Below are 20,920 nucleotides of genomic sequence, written 5' to 3'. Positions count from 1 at the left end.
GGAAGGAACAGCAATTTAGTACTCGTTATTTGAGATTTTAGTAAATCAGGCCGATGGTGTTGATGTTGCTTTATATACTGATTTAAATGTATCGGCTGTAAAGTCTAAGTAGTGTTGCAATGCCAGAATTTTTACTTCAGTGCAAACAAAATTCAGAGTTAGGCTACTGTCAAACTCAATTTTCACAATAAGTATTGTCTCCAAACTAGTCGGTAATTTTGGTTTGCAAATGTAGAATTTAAGGACCCTGTGTATTTTATTGAATAAAACCCACATTTCCCACTATTCATGAACGCAGCACGATTCAAGTACTCAACTAATAGTAATTAGTCACTGAAATTACACGTGTGTAGAAGACGTGACTGGTAGCGAAGCTTCAATTCGACGTCTGTAAACGACTTTAGTAAGTTATATTAATTGTTTATGATGATATAGCCTATTTACTGTATTGTTTTTCAGGGTTTTTGCACTTTGCACTTTTTGCACTAACCCTAGCCCTTTGTTGAAGCAAAACCATAAAATTCATTCAGCTTATTAAGGTTAGTCGCTGTATTTTGCTTGGTCTGCTTGATAATGTTGACATGTAGCCTATATGAAAATTTTGCATTGTTATCAGAGCGTGTGTAAACTTTAGGTAATTTGTTTTAAGTTCACCACGTGTAACCCTGTCATGCTGTCAGTGTCTGAGGACTCCTGTGTGTTGTGTTTGTGGCGTTTTTATACAGTTTATGTGTGCACCTTATTGTTTCACTTCAGTTAAAGGTGCCTCAGTTCACTTCTTGCAGTTGAAATGGCCAGTAGACGTTCAGTGGAAGTTGGTAGAGTTGGTACAAGTAGATTTGGGTGTAAATACTGTAGCTGAAAGTGACAGCAGCTGCACTGGAGAGTGAAGTTGTTTGTCAGAAGTGGACAGCCCTGCTGTCTGATTAGTTGAGACTGAACCGTCAGGACTGTTGTCATCCTCCTTCCCCAGTCTCATCTTTCAAGTGAGGTTTTTCTTGTCTCTCTTTTTCCTCTTAGTTATCTTAAAACTGGTCAAGGTATAAACGGCTACATAAAAAAAAAAACAACAACCCTACAATCACAAGGTTTTGTTATTGAATAAGCCACTGTCACTTTAAATGACAGCAACAATTATTTAGTTTTTGGGAATATTCAAAACAAAATGGGATTTCTTTTTATCAAGATAACCCCACACACCCTGAGGTTTTGTATTTTCTTCGCTTCAGTGGTTCTGCCTTTGTGTTGCCTTGATTGTTTGTGTTTGTAGTCTTCAGCATAATTATTCTAATTGACGGAACTTAATCTGATTTAATTTCATTGTGATATGATTGCGATAGAGCGGAGTTTTCCCAGGCTCCATGTGTAGGAGGGCTGAAATGAATAATTATCGTCATAATTGATGAATATGTTAAATATTTGATCTTAGGGCGGTGCAGTGATTAGCATTGTCGCCTCACAGCGAAAAGGTTCCGGGTTCGTATCCAGGCCTAGGACTTTCTGTGCGGAGTTTGCATGTCCTCCCTGTGCCTGCGCGGGTTCTCTCCAGGTACTCCGGCTTCCTCCCACCGTCCAAAAAACATGCGTCTCAGGTTAATTGGTGATTCTAGAAATTGCCCTTAGGTGTGAATGAGAGCATGAATGGTCTTTGTTTCCGTCTGGCTGTAAGTGTTGGCCCTGTGATAGACTGGCGACCTGTCCAGGGTGTACCCTGCCTTCGCCCTAAGTGAGCTGGGCTAGGCTCCAGTCCCCCCCCCCCGTGACCCTGTTCAGGATAAAGCGGGTATAGATAATAGATGGATGGATATTTGATCTTTGAATTGATTTGTCGTTTGGTCTTTAAAATTTCAGAAATTTGAGAATAATGTCGACCAGTGTTTCTCAAAGCTAAAGGTGAATGAAGCCTAAAATGTCACGATTTGTCTGGATTAACAGTCAATAAGCACAAGATATTTAGTTTATTATCACGAGGATGAAAGGAGCCAGAAAATATTCACTGTTATGAAGCTGGAATCAGAGAATTTTACATTTTTTTCATTAAAATAACCCTTAATGATTTATTGATTATATCAAAATGGTTGCTATTAATTTTCTGTCTTTCAGCTAATTGATAAACTGACCAATTGTTTAAGCTGTAAAGTGCAGCTGTGGTTGTATGCCGATGTGAGGAAAGTTGGAGAGGTTACAGTAAAGTTGGGATCAATGTTGCTACATAACAGAAAATATTGATGAGTAATTGTCTGTTGGGCCTGTTTATTCTGGTTACTGCTGTTCAGCTATTGTCTGGTAGCATCTATATGCTCAGTTTGAAACTTTTCCGTGATTATAGGATGTCTCTCTTCCTAACAGTGATGCAGGAAGAGTCATTGCTTTATGTGGTTGAATTTGATGGGGGTTTGTAGTTTGCTCAGACTGCAATAAACATTTGTTGTTATTCACCAAACTAATTCACTATGCTGGACTTGACCCATTGTCAAAGCATGCAAATAGTCTGAAATAAATAGACTTCTCACTAAACTCCATTTTTATTCAAACTAAATGACCTCACTGAATCTGGATATGATTAATGAATTACAAATGTTTCTGTAGATAGCAGAACATTATACATTCACCAATTTTAATGTTTGGAATAATTTGTAATCATTTAGTTAGAATATACTGGAATGTATCATCAATGGGCTGACTGGTACAGGGACTTATTGTCTGACATAACAAAATGGTAAAAGTATGCAAGTTCACAAAAGTATCAGAGCAATGTTGTCCGTTTCACTGTCATACATTACTTCAAACTAAATATTATCAGATGAATTATTCTAAGCTTTGAATTATAATTGGAAACAACAATAATATTAACGTTAGCATGGTGGGATCACATCATTATGATTGGAATTCATAAACAGTATTAATCCTCAAAGGAAGGGCAGTTGACCGAATAATTATGAATATTATGTGTAACAATAATGAGAACTGATCGATGGATGACTGATGATAGATTTCTCATAAGTATGTGATGGCAAATATCAGTTAATCAGTGTGTGATGATGCAGTCTGGTGTTTACATGTATCTGTAGTGAGATTGTTGTTCTAACGAGTGAAACAGTGACGCTCGATGTAAATGTAGCTTCAGATCAACTTTTAACCTGGTTTTCATCATCTACACGGGCAATTCACAATAATAGCCAAACACAGCTATGTTCAGTGGACACCTTTTACTGTAAAATCTAAAGCAGAAAGTGATCATTGTACTTTCAGAATGCTTAGTATGTTGGGTTTGATTCATTTCTCCAGTGTTTTACTGCTGCACCAGCCATGCTGTGTAAGTGGTCAGTGATGGCTGAGATAGGGAGAGGGAAACACGGTGGTAGTGAGGTGTGCAGTGTTGCGTGAGCTAAATCTATTTTTGTCAGCAGCACGATGACGATTCTGGTTAAAACCGTAGTTTAAATACATTAAATATGCATTTTTCTCAATGCAGTGTGGCTGTCCACAGTACTGCCAACTGTACACTGAGGTGAGATGTTGGTTCAAAAATGTGCGATAGATGAAGGCTGAAATGTTATGCAGTGCGAGAAAACGGAACCAAGCTAATGTCAGAAAGGTGGCTGTGCAGAATCAATATTTTGATGAGAATGTATGATTGGCGTTTGCAGGATAGTTATCTACCAACATTTTATAGTCAGCCTGTAGGGAAATAAATATATGTACTGTACATGTTTTCCACTGAGGGGTCACAAGGGCACTCTGCAATGAAATTCTTCTACCAAGGCATTCTTTACTGACACGCTATAAATCCAAAATAAAAATATACACAATACCTAAAGAATATATAAACATAAAATTGTTTTTTCTGTGGAGTCAAATTAAACAAGCTGAAGTGAACTATTTCAAGTGAATGCACAGATATTTTGTTTTTCAATGTGAAGTCACATGCACCAGCAGTGTTTCCGATCAACACTGTAACCCATGAAGTCGTATGTTACTGGTTGATGACAGTCTTGGTGATTTTCTGGTCTCAACCAAGAAACTACATGAGAGAACTTGAACTAGAGGATAAACACTGACAATATATCAGGGATATGTGGTATTTGAAAAGATTATTGTGAAAGATCGATGTTTCCTAATAAAATTAGAGTGGCGCTAATGTGGGCGTATGTAGTACAAAAATGTTTTTATTGATGTGTTGCCACATTTGCAGAATAGGATTCCTCAGATTTGTTGTTCTTGGTAATATTGGACAATGCTTGACCACAAAATATTGTCATATTTACCCTTCTAGAGGATTATGTGTTTTATCAAGTTATTATGTTTTAATAGCCATCACTGATAATACAGGGTTAACATTTTGTAAAGCAACAAATCAGAGATGGTATTTTGCTGAGACTTTTTAAATTAACATGGAACTAATCCTGCCATTCAGAGAGGAGGAGGAAAAGTATAACTAATTCTCACTATAAGACAAAAGCAAAGGGCTCAAATTGTGATGGGTTTTTCCTGATCCAACCCGAATTTCTAAATAGCAATGTTGTTCTTTTGTGTTTTAGTCACACTTTAGTTTTTTTTTCCAAGTGGGGGATTTTCTCACAATGTGGAACTATGTTGTGTGGTGCCAGAAAATGATAATTCCATGAGTCTTTGCTGTGCCTCTAGGGCCCAGAGTATGTGCGAGTAGAACTCCTGCTCTTCCACAATTAATTCCCTCCAAAAACAAAAATCACTGGGAAGGAGGAAATGACACACTTTCTTACCTTGTGTTTTCTTATCTTTTGTTTAACTTTGTAGAGTAAGATGCAGCACATACTTTCCCACCCTCTCCTCCAGCAACTTGTTCTGAAAGAAGCTTATTTCCATCTGGGATCATCTGAAGTTATTTCATTTTCTGGTTATCCCTGTTTTTCTGTTTCCTTCGAACACCCGCTGGTGTGTTGTTTGCACAGGTGTTTTTAGAATAAGTAAGAAGGTGAACATAATGACAGGCAACGCTGTTCTCAGCTTTTCGTTTCCTCTTACAGGGTGTTTATAAATAGAAACCTTGATCAAGATTAAAGAGGCCTTTAATTTATTAATGCTATTAATTAATTAATTAATTAAGGCAGAAATTCTGAAGGGAACACGACAAAGGCGACAATGAATTTTTAACATGAAAAAGAATCGACATACCCGTGATGGAACTGATTAGTGTGCGTCCCCATTGATCTACGTATTCTCTTTGCTCTGTGAAGTTTTTCCCCATCCCTCTCACACGGTGCTGCACTTACATTATGTTCAATCCCTCATGTCTGAGAATGGCGGATTGAAGGACTCATTATCGTGCCAAAATTACATGCTGAGGGTAGTAGAGGCGAGGAGATTTAGGGTAATAAAGCCTTTTATTCCACTGTTGCCCGGCATAAATAGTCTCCTCATTATTGCTGCTGCCATTATGAAATTACTTTGACAAGCACAAATCTAATTATATGTTGATAAAGGCTTATTTTTTGATTTGTAACTTGGCTACACTGTCTTGTTTTCTTGCTTTAGCTTGTGAATAAGTGAGCACTTTGTCACGGTCTTCAACTCCAAAAAAAGTCTTTCCAGGTACTTTGAGTGACAGTCATTTGGAAACTTGTTAATTGTAGAGCTGCTATTGTATTTTAATATTTTATATTAGAATGTTTTTGAGTTTTTGTTGTCCCTTCCGTGGGATTTGAACAAAAGCAACAGCTTTATTTACACCAGGTAAATTGAGAATAAACATTATCTAGACATTAATACTGCTTGCTTACCTTTAACAGAATATGGAGTGTCTCAGCAGTGGTCCTGTCTCTGTGGTTTGTGTATGTATACTTGTATGTGTATACAGTATGTGTAGTTTTCCTCCTACGATGAAAGAGATGAGTCAAGCGACCCGGAGATGGAAAGCGTCTCGACACAGCAGAACACTATGTGCTAAATTCAGTTCCTCCAATCTTACTGAGGAATAATATTGACTTGGATTATTAAACTCTTGCCTGATATGTTAGCCTTATTGGTTGGCACATTAGTCAGAAAATCCCCATTCAAAATGATTTTGTGTCATTCCACAGAATTAGACATCTGTTTTTTGATTAAAACACCAATTTTTCTTAAAGCATTTGCAGATTGAAAATACAATTGTTGGTCCGGTGGATAGCCTTTCAAAGTAGAAGGCACTGAAATCTGAAATGTGAAAGAATAGGAGAAGCCATGCTGCGGTGGGTATATCCTCATGTTTTAACCCTTTGTTGACTGGCTTTGTGTCTAGTATGATTTTAAAATGTGGTCTTCCTTCTTGAATAAATTCAGTAACCGAGGCGAGGTAGCGCCGGTAGTTTGACAACAGGTGTTAACATGAAGCTGAATGTAGCAGCACTTCTATTAGGGTGTCATGTCAGAATAGAAGCTTCAGCCTACTTCTGAAAGGCCACTGACAAACTGTGAAACAACTTCACCGTCTGACAAACCTGCCCAGAGGACATCCAAGCATTATAGTGTAATTGATAGAGATACAGTCCAGACTGTCCAGTTTTTGTTTTTCAGGGCCAGGTTCTGTACTTCAACGCATTCAGTTTGAAATATAATGATGTATACTACATTATTTGGGATTAAAGCAATATATAATAACTGCGGGAGATATAGCACTTTTAACACATACAGCCTTGGCCAAAAGTTTTGAGAATGACACAAGTATTGGTTTTCACAAAGTTTGCTGCTTCAGTGTTTTTAGATCTTTTTGTCCGATGGTACTATGGTATACTGAAGTATAATTACAAGTATTTCATAAGTGTCAAAGGCTTTTATTGACAATTACATTAAGTTTATGCAGTGTCAATATTTGAAGTGTTGACCCTTCTTTTTCAAGACCTCTGCAATTGACCCTGGCATGCTGTCAATTAACTTCTGGGCCACATCCTGACTGATGGCAGCCCATTCTTGCATAATCAATGCTTGGAGTTTGTCAGAATTTGTGGGTTTTTGTTTGTCCACCTGCCAAAATGTCGATGTTTTGTTCCTCGAGCCACTTGGTTATCACTTTTGCCTTCTGGCAAGGTGCTCCATCATGCTGGAAAAGGCATTGTTCGTCACCAAACTGTTGTTGGATGGTTGGGAGAAGTTGCTCTCGGAGGATGTTTTGGTACCATTCTTTATTCACGGCTGTGTTCTTAGGCAAAATTGTGAGTGAGCCCACTCCCTTGGCTGAGAAGCAACCCCACACATGAATGGTCTCGGGATGCATTACTGTTAGCATGACACAGGGCTGATGGTACCGCTCACCTTTTCTTCTCTGGACAAGCTTTTTTCCGGATGCCCCAAACAATCAGAAAGGGGATTCATCAGAGAAAATGACTTTACCCTGGTCCTCAGCAGTCCAATCCCTGTACCTTTTGCAGAATGTCAGTCTGACCCTGATGGTTTTCCTGGAGAGAAGTGTCTTCTTTGCTGCCCTTCTTGACACTAGGCCATCCTCCAAAAGTCTTCGCCTCACTGTGCGTGCAGATGCACTCACACCTGCCTGCTGCCATTCCCGAGCAAGCTGCACTGGTGGTGCTCTGATCCTGCAGCTCAATCAACTTTAGGAGACGGTACTGGCGCTTGCTGGACTTTCTTGGGCGCCCTGAATCCTTCTTCACAACAACTGAACCTCTCTCCTTGAAGTTCTTGATGATCCGATAAATGGTTGATTCAGGTGCAATTTTACTAGCAGCAATATCCTTGCCTGTGAAGTCCTTTTTGTGCAAAACAATGGTGACTGCACGTGTTTCCTTGCAGGTAACCGTGGTTAACAGAGGAAGAACAATGATTTCAAGCACCACCGTCCTTTTAAAGCTTCCAGTCTGTTATTCTAACTCAATCAGCATGACAGAGTGGTCTCCAGCCTCTCACCTGTGTTAACGAGAGAATCACTGACATGATGTCAGCTGGTCCTTTTGTAGCAGGGCTGAAATCAGTGGAAATGTTTTTTGGGGGATTAAGTTAATTTTCATGGCAAAGAGGGACTTTGCAATTAATTGCAATTAATCTGATCACTCTTCATAACATTCTGTGTATATGCAAATTGCCATCATAAAAACTGAGGCAGCAGACTTTGTGAAAATTTATATTTGTGTCATTCTCAAAACTTTTGACCAGTGGTGTAGAGGCCCAACTGCAAGTGCTCTAAAGTAAGCTAAGAAAAACAGTAAAGCCATTATGCAGCTGGGCATTTCTGTGTAATCTCAATGTGAGTTCACAGGAGCTCGCACATGACTCAGAGTTGCTTGAGAGTTGACATTTAGATTTACTTGTCTGTCAGAATGAGGAGCAAAGAAGTGACCCTGCAAATGCGGAAGATGATTATGAGACAAAAAAATGTGAGGTAGTTGAAATCAGTGGTCGGGTTCATTCTAAAAAGCAGGTGCAACCCAGGAAAACCAGAAAAGGGCAAACGACCTGGTGGAATAAGGAGGTCAAGTCTTGTGGATGACTGAAAAATGATTTTCAAGGAGAAGAAAAGTCCATTGATGACGGCTCAGCAAGTCAATCATCTCTGCAGGATGCAGCGTTCATGTTTCCTTGTCAACAATCAAGACAAGACTTCATGACCACAACGTCAGAGGATTCACCAGCCGATGCAAACCTCTGGTCTGTTTCAGAAACGGAAAGGCCGGGTTGCAGTTTGCAAAAACTGGTAGAGTTTTGGAGCAAAGTTCTGTGGAATGATGAACAAAGAAAAGTGTAGAGAAAAAACACCTCTCAAAGTAAATGTTAAATGCATCAAAAGTCATTGGATAACATCTCATAATTCAGCAGCACCACAACCATAAACACAGAGCAAAAGAAAACCAAAGAACTTTTCAGGGTGAAGAGGTGGAATATCTCTTACTGGCTGAGTCAGACACCTGATTTCAAACTGATTGAGCTGTCTTCCATTTGTTGAAGACCAGAACAAAGTCAGAGACCCCCTCCCTCCCCTTCCCCCCAGGCCTGGGAGTGCATCACCAGGGAAGATATGAAGCATCTGCTGAAGTCTGTGGTTGTTAGATTTTAGGCCATTGACTGCAGTGGATTTTGCACAAAATATTGAATCTAATAATTTAGTTTGGCTTCATTATACACGCTGTTCTTTCTATGTTCATTCAAACCTATTTAAAATAAGCTGAAAACTTGGCATTTCATTTAAATGTTTTTTCTTTAAGCAGCTACCGGTTGTGCCCGAGACATATAGACCCTTTGGTATTTTACAAAGTTTTCTTTCTTTCCCTGTAATGTGTGAGTAATATTTAACTCATCAGAAAGTCACAAGTTCCAGGGATACTCAATTCTGATCAATTTAGTTGAGAGTTTAATTTTTAAGATGGTTGCTATTGAAAGTCTTTTTAAAGAGAGCATACCAGTGATTTTGTACATTTCAAACAAAATTCTACCATTGGTTTACAGAGACGCTGTTAGTGTCACAGCACATTGCACACAATACTCAGCCATATTTTAATATTTGCAGTTTGCAGAGTTCTTTAAACTTTCGAGATAAAATGTTCAGGAACACCTTGAAATTCAGTGCTTTGCTTTGCAAAATACACATCCACATTAATAACTCGCTGTAATCATGGTATCGCTTGTAACACTGTTATTTCACCAGTGGAGATGCACATTTCTTCTTCGTTTAGTTCAGTGTGGGATTGGTTAGCAGGACAGATGTCCTGTCCTTAACTAGATCTGATTGGAAATACTCTGCTCAGTAAAGCAAACCACATTATCTGACCAAGATGTTGTAGCAAAGTGGGATACACAACTTTGTCAACAAACACTGCAAATAACTGTTGTGGACCTCATGGTAAATGCACAGTTAATGTGTCACAGCTTGGTTTGCTCCCTCAAAGCCATAGAGTTGACTGATCATTTGGGAGAACCCTGACTCGACTCTTTCTTGTGCTTGTAAGCTCTTAATGTACAACATTCCTTTTTATTTGACTGTGAAGTGGTCAGCATAGTTTACAATTCATACATGAATCATAACAGTATTTTAACAGAGGAGATAAATGCAAAAATAACAGAGGTCAACAACTTAGCCTGACATTTAGCCTACATATTTTACCATCCATAACACTATGAATCACTTTTCAGTGAGCACATAGAGATATAGGTGGTAGAAAATCTGTGACTCTTGACCTGTGTTCTATATAGTGCTACTTTATTGCTATATCCTGTAATAAAATCCTGCAATGTGAACAATACTAGTCATGCAACAAGTGGTGCCATTAGAGTCAACCTGTTAGGTCTGTATTGCGTGTTCGTGCAGAGAGTGCATGTGCGGCACATAAATACAATGCTGCTTCAGATACCAAAGAAATACATTTGTAGCCAAATAGTGTGCAGTATTTCAAGGATATAATGAGATGATAAACAGTATTGCATATATGGAAATACATAATTTGACTTTTGAGCCATTTTTAAGCAAACCATAATGAGTTAAGTCTCAAGTTTTGTCAGCTTTGTGATTCATTATTAGCAATGTAGTACTTTATTTATCTGCTCCAGCCTTTGTCAGCTCCATCCGAGATGACCTACAGTGAATTTGAAACTGACCTCTTCACTTTTTGCCCACTTGTGTAGTAATTGAATTTGTAATAGATAGAACTGCCATTTTTGCCCTTCTATCTCCAGTTAACCAACCTTAATTACCAAGTGTTTTGACAGGTTTTTGACAAATTTGGCAAATTTAGCCTGTTTGCGATTAACAACCTAAATATCTAAATTATGAAAAACTATTCAGCATTCTGTGGCACTCTGTGGTCAAGTGCATTATGCCTCCTTTAATTACATGTCCTCCAATCCATACCATCATATAGGTCATTTGTTCTGACCATCAAATACGACCCACAGTAGTGATGCCTAAATTAGCGCCCTGGTTAGTTTTATGCACAAAAAACACTTGGTTAGAAAGATAATGGTTTGGGGTAAAATGACAACTTAGATTGTGCTGTGCGTTGGTTACTACTTCCTTAAAGTTATGCATCCTTTCATAGTCATGGCAACAGTAAAAGGGGGTTTAAACTCCAACTTGCAGGTGGAAACGGAAGTGAGTCTTTCGCAGTCAGGTCAGTCGTTACATAAAACCATCCACCCAACCCACTTCCTTCAAACAAGGAAAAACGTATTTATACAAACAATAGAACTGGATAAACTTGAAAATGTAACTAGGTTGCAATAACCTGCTTGCACAAAAGACAGACAGACAGGACAAAAACCAAGCCATCTATGATGAAATTGTGGGTAGACATCAGGGTATCAATATATAACCATAGCTTGAAGTGTTACCAGGAGCACAGTAGTCTTGATAATTGTAAAATGGAAGTTATAAATCACAAGGACTCTTCCTAAATTTCGCCAGCTGGCCAAAATGAGTAAATGAGCCCTTATCATGGAGGTGACCAAGACCCCAACGGTCTTTCTTATAAAAAATGGTGTTGTGAAAATGAAGAGCATGTCATGTGACAGCCCACATGGAGTTTGACAAAATGCATTTGAGGGCTCAGAGAAGTTGAAGGAAAATAAATCTTTGAATTGGAGTGTGCCTTCTATTCCTAAATCCACTACTCAGGTCCTTCCTAAATTCTTAGTAATTACATCCGCATTCCAAACCGGTGATTCACAAAATCAGGCTGCACAATTTAAACTTCGGAAAAGTCTTGGCTAGTAAAGGCTTTGATGAGTGAAGAGTAAATTATTTTCTTGGAAACATCTATAGTTCACCAGCACAACACAAAGAACACAAAAAGTTGAGCCATCTAAATACAATGTGAATCGAAGGTAAATTGATTTCATAATTTGTCTTTTTCTCTTTACCTAAACATACCAGAATCACAAAGCAGAGAGCAGAGATGGTGGCGGAATCAAGGAATGCCCCATATCTCGGTACACGTGTGAGCTAATTACAATTTTTTTTAGTTTATTCCAGTTTTTTTTTTTCCTGCCTTTGGCACCCAGTCTAATCTGGAGGTCCTGGCAACTGAATGATACAGTGGGAAAAGATGGTATGATACTGTATGAAGAGTAGTGCACTCATCAGAGGGTGAAGGATATGAATGTTCTGACCATTCACCAGGATTTCTCTGTTTTACATTTTCCTGTGCAATTCAGGAAATTATGCTTTTTGAAAATTCTTCACTCATACTAGCTAGAGAAAAACTTGGAATTAATTGATAGGATGATTTGACCTTTATTACTGCAACTATTAAAATGAAATGTCAGCGGCTGGGGCATCTGTAATGATTTATGTCAGTACAAAGTAAGTGTGTTAATTATCCCCTGCTGTTTTCATCTTTGTTTCGAAGAGGCGGCCAGCAGAGAGACCACGATTCACCTTTGTAAGAAACAGGCTTTATTTTGCTGTTTCTAACGATGAACTAAAGGCAGACAGTTAATTGTTGATTACTTGGTAAGATCACTGGGAACATTTAAGGTGTCTTCCCTGCTCCGTCTCCGTTTGATCTTTATTCTGTCACACAAAGAGGTTAAGAGCAGCGTGGCAACAAGAAGAGGTGGGCAGAGACAAACAAAGAGGCAAAGCGACACAAATGGTGAACTGGTGGGACAGGAAAAGGAAAAGTAACAGTGAATAAACAACCTCATGCAATGAGAAAGAGGGAAACTGAGAGTTAGTGTGACAGAGTGCAACACAGAGGGAGAGACAGATGGAGGGAGACAGACATTGAGTTAGACAAATAGAGGTACATCATTCCTGTGTGTCTCTCCTCTCTATGGCACGCTGCTACGTAACACACTAATCAGATGGCAGGAATGTCTGACAGCTGCCTTGAGGGCTGAAGTAGGGTGTTGAGGTGGAAGGAAAGGCTGCATTTGTCCACGCAGTCATTGGCACACTGTTCCCAGGCACACACACTCATTCTTTTGCCACTGGGGTTTTTACTTTGATCAAATAACAGGGGACGCTATAGCTGCTCAGACATTTTTGGTTGACTTTGGATCCAGTACGGATACATGACACCTGGTTTCTGTCTGAGTCACACTTGTAGTGCTTTGCAGGGTATTTTCATAGAGCTGCACAAAATTTATTTTTGTATGACTTTTTCTTATTTTTGGGAATAACCCTCAATCGAATTTATGAATGGTTTTTTTTAGATGGGAACTTACTGCCTGCTCTGGCTCTCTGAATACTTCACAAATGTTGTTTTCTAGTTGAAGAGGCTGCGAACAAATCTATCAAATGCTTTTCATGTCAAGTAATTTAACTTCAGCTTTGAATGGCTGCTAAAGCTCCATCTTCCATTAGCATGACCGGTCAAAACAAATACTGTTACTGATAATAGTGGCTAAAAATGGGGCCACATAGTAGATGATGTTTTCTATGAATTTGGAATCCCTTTGACACAAAATAATTATATATTTTAATCCAAGTCCTACCTACACTTGTAAAATCCTTCAATTTTAGCCCAACATGCATTAGATTTTAAAAATGGTAAGATGTCTATTCTGCTTAAATACATATGCTATTCTTTGGGTTTAAGGTAGTACTCTGAACTTTTCTTTCTGTACAAATTATATTCCAGCTTTAAAAAAAGAAAAGAAAGCTGAATGTAATAAGTATAATACAGTGTTGTAAAAATTAACATCCCTGTCACTTCACACCATATTCCAGTGAGAAACGGCTTTTGCAGTGAGCTGTAATCAACTGCATATTTTTTGCAAGCAGTTGTCAAATTGCCAGATGTTTTAATTACCATGTATCCTTCACATGTTGAAATTATGGTGTCTGTCCTCTAGAATTTAAAAAAAATTCTTGTTCCATGTTTAGCCTGACGGTGAAGCCTTAAACGTCTACCCTTTTGCTCTCCTCAGTTAAAATGAAAATGAAAGTGCCATAGTGAGTCTGGCCTACCTCTCAACGTGAGATTAGGGCATAATCTTGTATTTAACATATCGTTTTTGTGGAATCTCAAATAGAGGTGAGACTTAGCTTGGAGACTTGTGTCTGATATCCAAGTCACAAGCTCCTTGTGTCTGAGAAGACAGCAGGCCCCTTGGTGTTTTTTCGTTAATGACATTTTTCAACCATTCACCTGATGCTCCCGTTGCCAAAGCAACGGGCTGCAGTGAATGCCAGATGATGAAGATCTCTTTGTTTGCTTTTGCTTGAGACATACTTAGGTCACAATGTGCTTCTTGGTTTAAAACAAGCCATAACCCAAAATGATATTGCAAAAATTTGAAATGCTGTTGAAATGTCAGGTTTCTGTTTTTGTACAATAGCAGTTTCTTTTAGAAGCTGCAGAAAAATCATAAAATGTACAAGATGAACTCAAATTGAGTGCTTCTTGGCTGCTGCATGTTTTCATGCTCATGGTTTGAGTTTTGTTCTCAAGTTTAGATTTTTCTTACATGAGCACTTGAGGCTTGACCGGTTGGAACAGAATTATTTACCAACTTTGCCCAGACTGTCACCTCCTAATCCTTTTCACTGCCAGCTTTGAAAAAAGATGTCTGTTCCTCATGTAGACTCACCCCATGACATCCTCATTCCCTCACTATTTTCATGCTGACATTGACAACAGTGCAATCTAAGTAAGGATTTAGTTTTATTTGAGGTTCAGTTTGGCAGGGCTAAGCTTTGTCTGTGGCATTTCATCCACCTCACTTGTGTTCATGAGAAAATTCCTTGACATTTTTTCTGATATTCCACATGATTGTAGGAGACTAAAGACCTTGGCTTTAGTTCATAAGGCCTAATTCCTCACATTATTGTGTATACAGTGCAATAACACTGCATTTGTTTTCTCTCCCATCCTTGTCTCTGTATCACATGTTGCCATGGCAGCACATCTCATTCCTCTCCTCCATAAACTCTGTTTTCAAAGTCAATGCTAAAACACAAAACAAAGAGTTGGCTCAACTTCTGGAATAATGGTCAAACTAATTTAGTTTTCATTTGTTTCACTTCTTCAGTAACAATTGCAGGTCAAGGCTTTTTAGTGTCATTGTATAACTGCATTGCGCTTAAGCTGGTGGGTGGCATTGACAACTGTGTCAGCATGTACTCTGTTAGTTTCTGTTATGCCCAGCCAATAATTAGTTCTCCAATGGATCCTCCTCCCCAGACTTCGGAAGGAGGGCCATTTTAAAGACTACACAGCTTGATGTCACACTGTGATTTATTGAAAATATGTAATTCCCGCATGGAAATAGCACTTTGGACCCCTCATTGTGCCCGTGTTGAAATGGCACAAAGAGAGAGAGAAAGGAAGAGTGATGGTTTGTGTGTTACATAGCCCGGCAGCTAACTGTTGCACCTGAGGGAAAGGCCAGGCATGGTTAATCACCTATCTTTTCAATGTGGCTTTTTTCAGCAGTAGCACACAACACAAATCTGACAGTTTTCTGTCTTGAGATATATGTACAGAAATCCACAGATTAAGGGTCAAGTAATTATTGTTTTGATTGTTCATATCTGTAGACATGTTGTTATTTGTTGTCATTTTCAGTGCGAAGTAGAACGCAGGTTTCCTCTGTTTTTCCACTCTTCACTTTGTTTGCACATGGCACAGTTTGAGACCTGCAAAATCAATGACATTGCCTTTAATATTTACGTTGTGGCCAGTTTGGATATTGCCTGTCCGAATGTTATTGGTCAGAAACGTGAAAAGGTAAAGTGATAGAAAATGACAAAAATGGTTTATTTGCTTCTCTCCACTGTGTTTGCTGTTATTGTTTACACAAACCAACAAAGACTTCTTGTGTTGCACAAGCTTGCCTTCACTTTTAATTTAACCATGGTGTAGCATGCAGATCCAGTACAATTGTCTGTTGTGTGATTACATAAGCTCCTAACAAGGTCACATTCTAAGTTCTGTTTGCTGTATTCAAAATTGCCTCATGTAGCAACTGACTTCAAGCACTATCTTGGCATGCTGCTCAGTACCTGGGAAAAAGGGTAATTATTTACTGCACAGTTCACAGTCCTATAATTGGAAACTCTACAACTTGAAGCTGTAAATACAGCCCCTTCTTCTTCGCTGTCTCTAGAGGAGTTTCTGGTTTTCCACATTTGGCCTGCTACAGACATTATTCACTGGGCCTGTTGTCAAGTTGAGGCTCAGTCACACAAGCAGCTCCAAAACTAGCTATAAAAAATAACAAGAGAAAACGAGAGAGCAGTAGAAAAGGAGACATTTTGTTGCGTGCACAAGTTTAGTTCATGCTTGGCTGCCTGGCTTACAGCAGTGGAAGGTCGATATAACATCAGCAACTGCCGCTGAGGAACGGTCAGCAACACATCTTGTTTACGACGTCGTGAAAGTAAATGGATTTGTTTGGATCTGCACCTAATTTGAAATGCAGTAATGAACCAGTCTGTTACAATGCAGCTGCCAGCCCTCAAACACCATCCAACAATAGGGAAGGCTTCTCCTCCGGTTTTGATTTCATAGTACTCGGTATATTATTGGTGGACAAATTGCATCACAACTCTCTGAGGAGTTCCGTTTCATTAGACTCAAATGACAGCGCACAGACTGAGTGGTGGTGTGATGGCATTATTTTTTTTTTAATAAGTTAAGTCATCGTCTGTATGTTTTTTGTGCATCATTGCATTTTAGTGCACAACTCTCAACAGGGATTCATTAATACAGAATACGTAACTTTCCCAGGTGGGCTGCTGGATTTTAATACAAAAAGGGCACATGTTCAAGAGGCTTTGTGACTCACAACTTTTCAGTCATTTTGTCTGTTTTGAATTATTACTGCTTGGGAGGGGAATAAAGAGTGATTGGTTTTCCACATAGCCACAAGGAAAAATAATATCCATTGCTAGATGTTGATTGCTCTTGAACTTGTGTGCTTTTAGTATATGGAAGTTGCAAATGTTTTTTTTTTTTATATCAGTTACATTTTTATATACATGACAGGTTGTGGTGGACGTCAAAATATAAATTGAATTTAAACCTTTGTATTGCATTCAATCAGACTTGCACTAAAACTGTATGATGCATTTTTTGTATTATTATGTGTAATTGTGATGTTATGAATGAAATCACACGTTCAGTACTGAGGTCTCTTTTCCTTTATCTGCAGGTTAACAGGATTTACCATCCCTCCGCCTGTTACCAGTTCTGGCTCCATTTTTTCACTGAGGCTTACCAGTGACTTTGCAGTAAGCGCTCATGGATTTAAGGTAGCTTATGAAGGTAAGAATGGCATCGTTTTCTACTCCTTGTCTCCCACTGTCATTTGAAACAGCCTTTTATGTAAAATATGAACGAAATATGTGATCTAACTAAGATGAGGCAGCTCTCCATAACCTCGGTCTTCTTTAAGCAGAAAAATTCCTCAGCCAGGGAAACTAGACACCCTTTCTTCTTAAAAGAGGGACCTGTGATCACACTCAGTCCACCTGATTTCCTCCAGGACTTCCACTGTTGAGTTATGGAAACATTAGGTGCTTCAATTAAGCATATTAATTTCATGATATTTCCAAATCAACATCCCTCCCCCCCAAGTACCTGAACCTTCTGCGCCTCCAAAGGTGCATCTGAAATTGCATGGCAGATGGTGATGGGAATTAGCTTGAACTAATGGATGTACCGAGTTATCTGTGTTGAAGCAGAGCTGAATGCAGCAGGGAGCTGTCTAAATATGAACTATCCTTGTGTGACCAACTTGCTCACCCCGGCTCTTTTCCCCTCTGCTACTTCAGGTGAATCCCTTCACTCATCCATCTCTACTTCTCCATCTCTTCATGTTTCTATTTTATATTTTTGTCTCAAGTTTTCCTTACCTTCTCATTTTGCCATCTTACTGGCTTTCCAACCTTCTACCTCCAATCTATTGGCTACTTTGTCTTGTTTGCCCTTCTCTACTCCTAATATCCTTCAGTAATTTCTTTACTCACTGTTCCAGTATCTTACCTCCTCGTTCATTAACAGGCTGACTCCATCGCTTCACCACTCCTCCCTTTCTCCTGCCCTTTTCCATCCCTCTGTACTGCCTCCTCATCTCCCCTCCTGCCCTAGACCTGACTGGTCCAGGACCTCTCCCCTCTCCATCTGCCTACTTTTGCTATCTCTCTCTCTCAGTCCCCTGCTCGGTTTCTCTCCATCTATCTTTTTCTTAATCTACAGTGGGGGACTTGGTTGAGTCAGATTCCACTCTTCTCCTCCATCTTTTGCCTGTGTAATCTTTAACATAATTCCATGCTGATTTGGATGATAAACACATCTTGTTACATGATGCACAGATATTTCTTATTATTTAACACTGAAGAATGAGGACAGAATATTTTCTAATAAGGACAATAGGAGATATAATGTCAGCACAATTTTATTTTATGGCCATTTATTTTAGTTGTTGTGTTCTCACTTTTAAAGAGTGGGTGTTGGATTAAGGAATGAGCCAAAGCTGTGGTATACTAATACTTTAACCATGACACATATTGTACAGATCAGTTTCCTATGACTATCATTCATTTTTTAATAGCCTGGTTGGCAGCACATTATCCAGCACACAGCATAAATACGTAAAGTGCCCCTCCACTCAAAAATGCTTTCTGCTCATTGTTACCTATCTTGGATGTTTGATCTCCTCTATATACAATGATGTGCAGAGTGTGAACCTGGAAAACCTGATCTGAAATGCATCTGGTTTAGTGGTTAGGTGGGCTGTACCTATGAAAAGGATTTGTGACTTCAGTAGTCCATTTGTGTAGAAGCCAGTCTTGGTGCAGTTGGCGACTTGAAGCATGCATTGTACATACATGAAGGTTGGTCTTTCAGGGATGTAGGATACATCTTATTCACTTATTGAACTTTTGAAACAAAATGTGCTTACTCATTGAGTAGTTTCTCAGTGAGGAAGATAGTTCATGGTTTTTATTCAAAAAGAAAAAAATCTTCCTATTCACACCAGAGCATTGTTATACATCTCCCAGATAGGGATGGCTCTTGTTTATGCAACCATTGTTTTGTCTTATGTACCTTGTTACCCTGGTAGGAGTGTGCTACTCATGCTAAAAGGTGGTGATAATGCACCTGAAAGTTTTCCAACCGCCATTAAACCAAAAAAGGAGAAAAAAAAGAACACATTTCTTCCAAGGCTCCTTCAAAACGTGTGTGGCGCTGTGAGTAGATGCTAAAAAAAAAAGCAGAAACATGCAAAGATGACTACAACCATCAACACTTTTTTTTGTGGTACTCCTTCAAAAAAATAAACTCTGCCAGGTAAAGCGGTCGCATTATCAGTGGACCGTCATGAGCGTAGATTAAAATCAAATTGTTCACAGCAAAATAGTGTTATTGCTTGAAATGCCCACCCCAGTCATCATAATTATCATCATCATGTAAATTTAAAGTTCAATGGCCTGATCATCATACTGTAGAGTATGTTCCATTATCTTCAGTCAGGGACCTCTTATGACTAGCACATATGATACGCTGATATGGTTACTTACGTCATGCACATGAATATGTATGTGCTGCTCATTCTTCTGATTTGAAATGTGTGTTGCCTGTAGTCTCTGAGATGATTGAATCATGACTGCAATTAAGTGGATTTTGAATCTACGTGCAAGTGAAGGACACAATGAAGGACACGGTCAGATGGAATCTAATTTCTCAATGGCCTGTCAATCTTTTATCAAGTATGTTGGAATGCAAACCAGGTCCAACTTCCTGTGAATAATATTACTGATTAGTGGCCACTTCCCTGCACTATCATAACTCTGTCAATATGATCCTGCAACCTTGATGCTTAAGCATGCCCTGAAAGGGTCAAGCTGCATTTATTAAGGAGTGTGGATACAGGGCCATTACAACACAGCCAAATAATGGCCACTAGTTAATTTCAAGGAATAGAGATCGACTACAGCCATGTGCGGCACATGTACTGAGCTGGGAGTAAAGTTATCTCTTTGCCCTTTGTTGAAGGTTATGTAATTGCCACAAAAACATTGCCTTGCCTATCTGAAACCTGTTTCGATGGCATTTGAACCTGCCCTTTTTTTGGGGAAAAGTCTTTGAAAGACAGCTGACCCCATACAATGTATTTTCATCTGTTCTCCCCAAATCATTTCATTTGTCCTTCTCTGGCAATGCACAAAGTCAACTGAGATGGAAAAGAGTGTTTGTGTGCGTGCATGTATGTGCATGTGTTGTTTACCAGCTGCTTTGCCCTTTGATCCAGCAGGGCCTCAGTAGGTACTCTTTTCCCCGCCCGCATAAAAAGTTCAGCTCAGCTCAGCAGCCGGTAAAGCAGTCAGCTACGAAGGCAGACAGGCAGTCTACATAGGCGGCTCCTGTGGGGAAAGTGTGCTGCTTGTGTGCTCACAAACACTGCCACTCCGTCAAACTTCCATCTTCTTCAAAGGGCTACAGAGTCATTAGATATACAGGCGAAATAAATAGCTCAGCCCCAGAGAAATCTCGCACCCAACTACCTCATTTACTAGTTCACATAACTCACTTGCTGTGATGACGGGTAATTCAAGCCAGGCTCACTCCAATTGTCTGTGTATGTGAATTGTAAGTAGAATTGCAGATAAAGTGTTTGTGATGATGACACAATCTTTTAGTCTTTTGACTTAAGTCTTTGAAAATGAATTAATATATACATATACATATTGTAATTGACATTTTTATAATGACTAGAAACTGTTTTCTTTTTAGTTTATAAATAGGTCACAGATATCTCACTGGGTTCAAATCACAGTGCAGCATTATATTAATGTTGTTTGTATTTGGATTAAGCACCGTATGCATGCATCTTTTTTTTGGACTTTATTTTGCAAATTGGGTGATGCTTTGTAAGGCTAAACGTTCTCCACTGACTTAGTATTAGCATTGTTTGCATTAATTTTTCCACCTTTTAAGAGAAGTTTATGCAGGTTTTCAACTTTAGCACCAGCCCCTGGTGTTTTCACAGCAGCTGTTTTCCCCAGGTTCGG

The 20,920-nt window shown here is 39.1% G+C and overlaps 1 protein-coding gene across 3 annotated transcripts in view; it reads left to right on the top strand.

The window, feature by feature from the left end:
• Positions 1-20,920, top strand: part of LOC138194477 (CUB and sushi domain-containing protein 3-like) — a 229,342-nt gene that overhangs the window by 18,120 nt on the left and 190,302 nt on the right. For all 3 annotated transcript variants that reach the window (XM_069143245.1, XM_069143246.1, XM_069143244.1), the window contains exon 3: positions 17,059-17,171. In XM_069143245.1, the coding sequence (XP_068999346.1) occupies positions 17,059-17,171 (113 nt within the window). The remainder of the gene's footprint in view (positions 1-17,058; positions 17,172-20,920) is intronic.

Source organism: Embiotoca jacksoni, unplaced genomic scaffold (genome assembly GCF_022577435.1).
Source record: "Embiotoca jacksoni isolate LCO1_2020_lvr unplaced genomic scaffold, fEmbJac1.0.p SCAF_11, whole genome shotgun sequence".
Lineage (NCBI taxonomy): Eukaryota > Metazoa > Chordata > Actinopteri > Embiotocidae > Embiotoca > Embiotoca jacksoni.
Note: the sequence above shows the minus strand (reverse complement) of the source record. Positions and strands in the feature narration are given on the sequence as shown.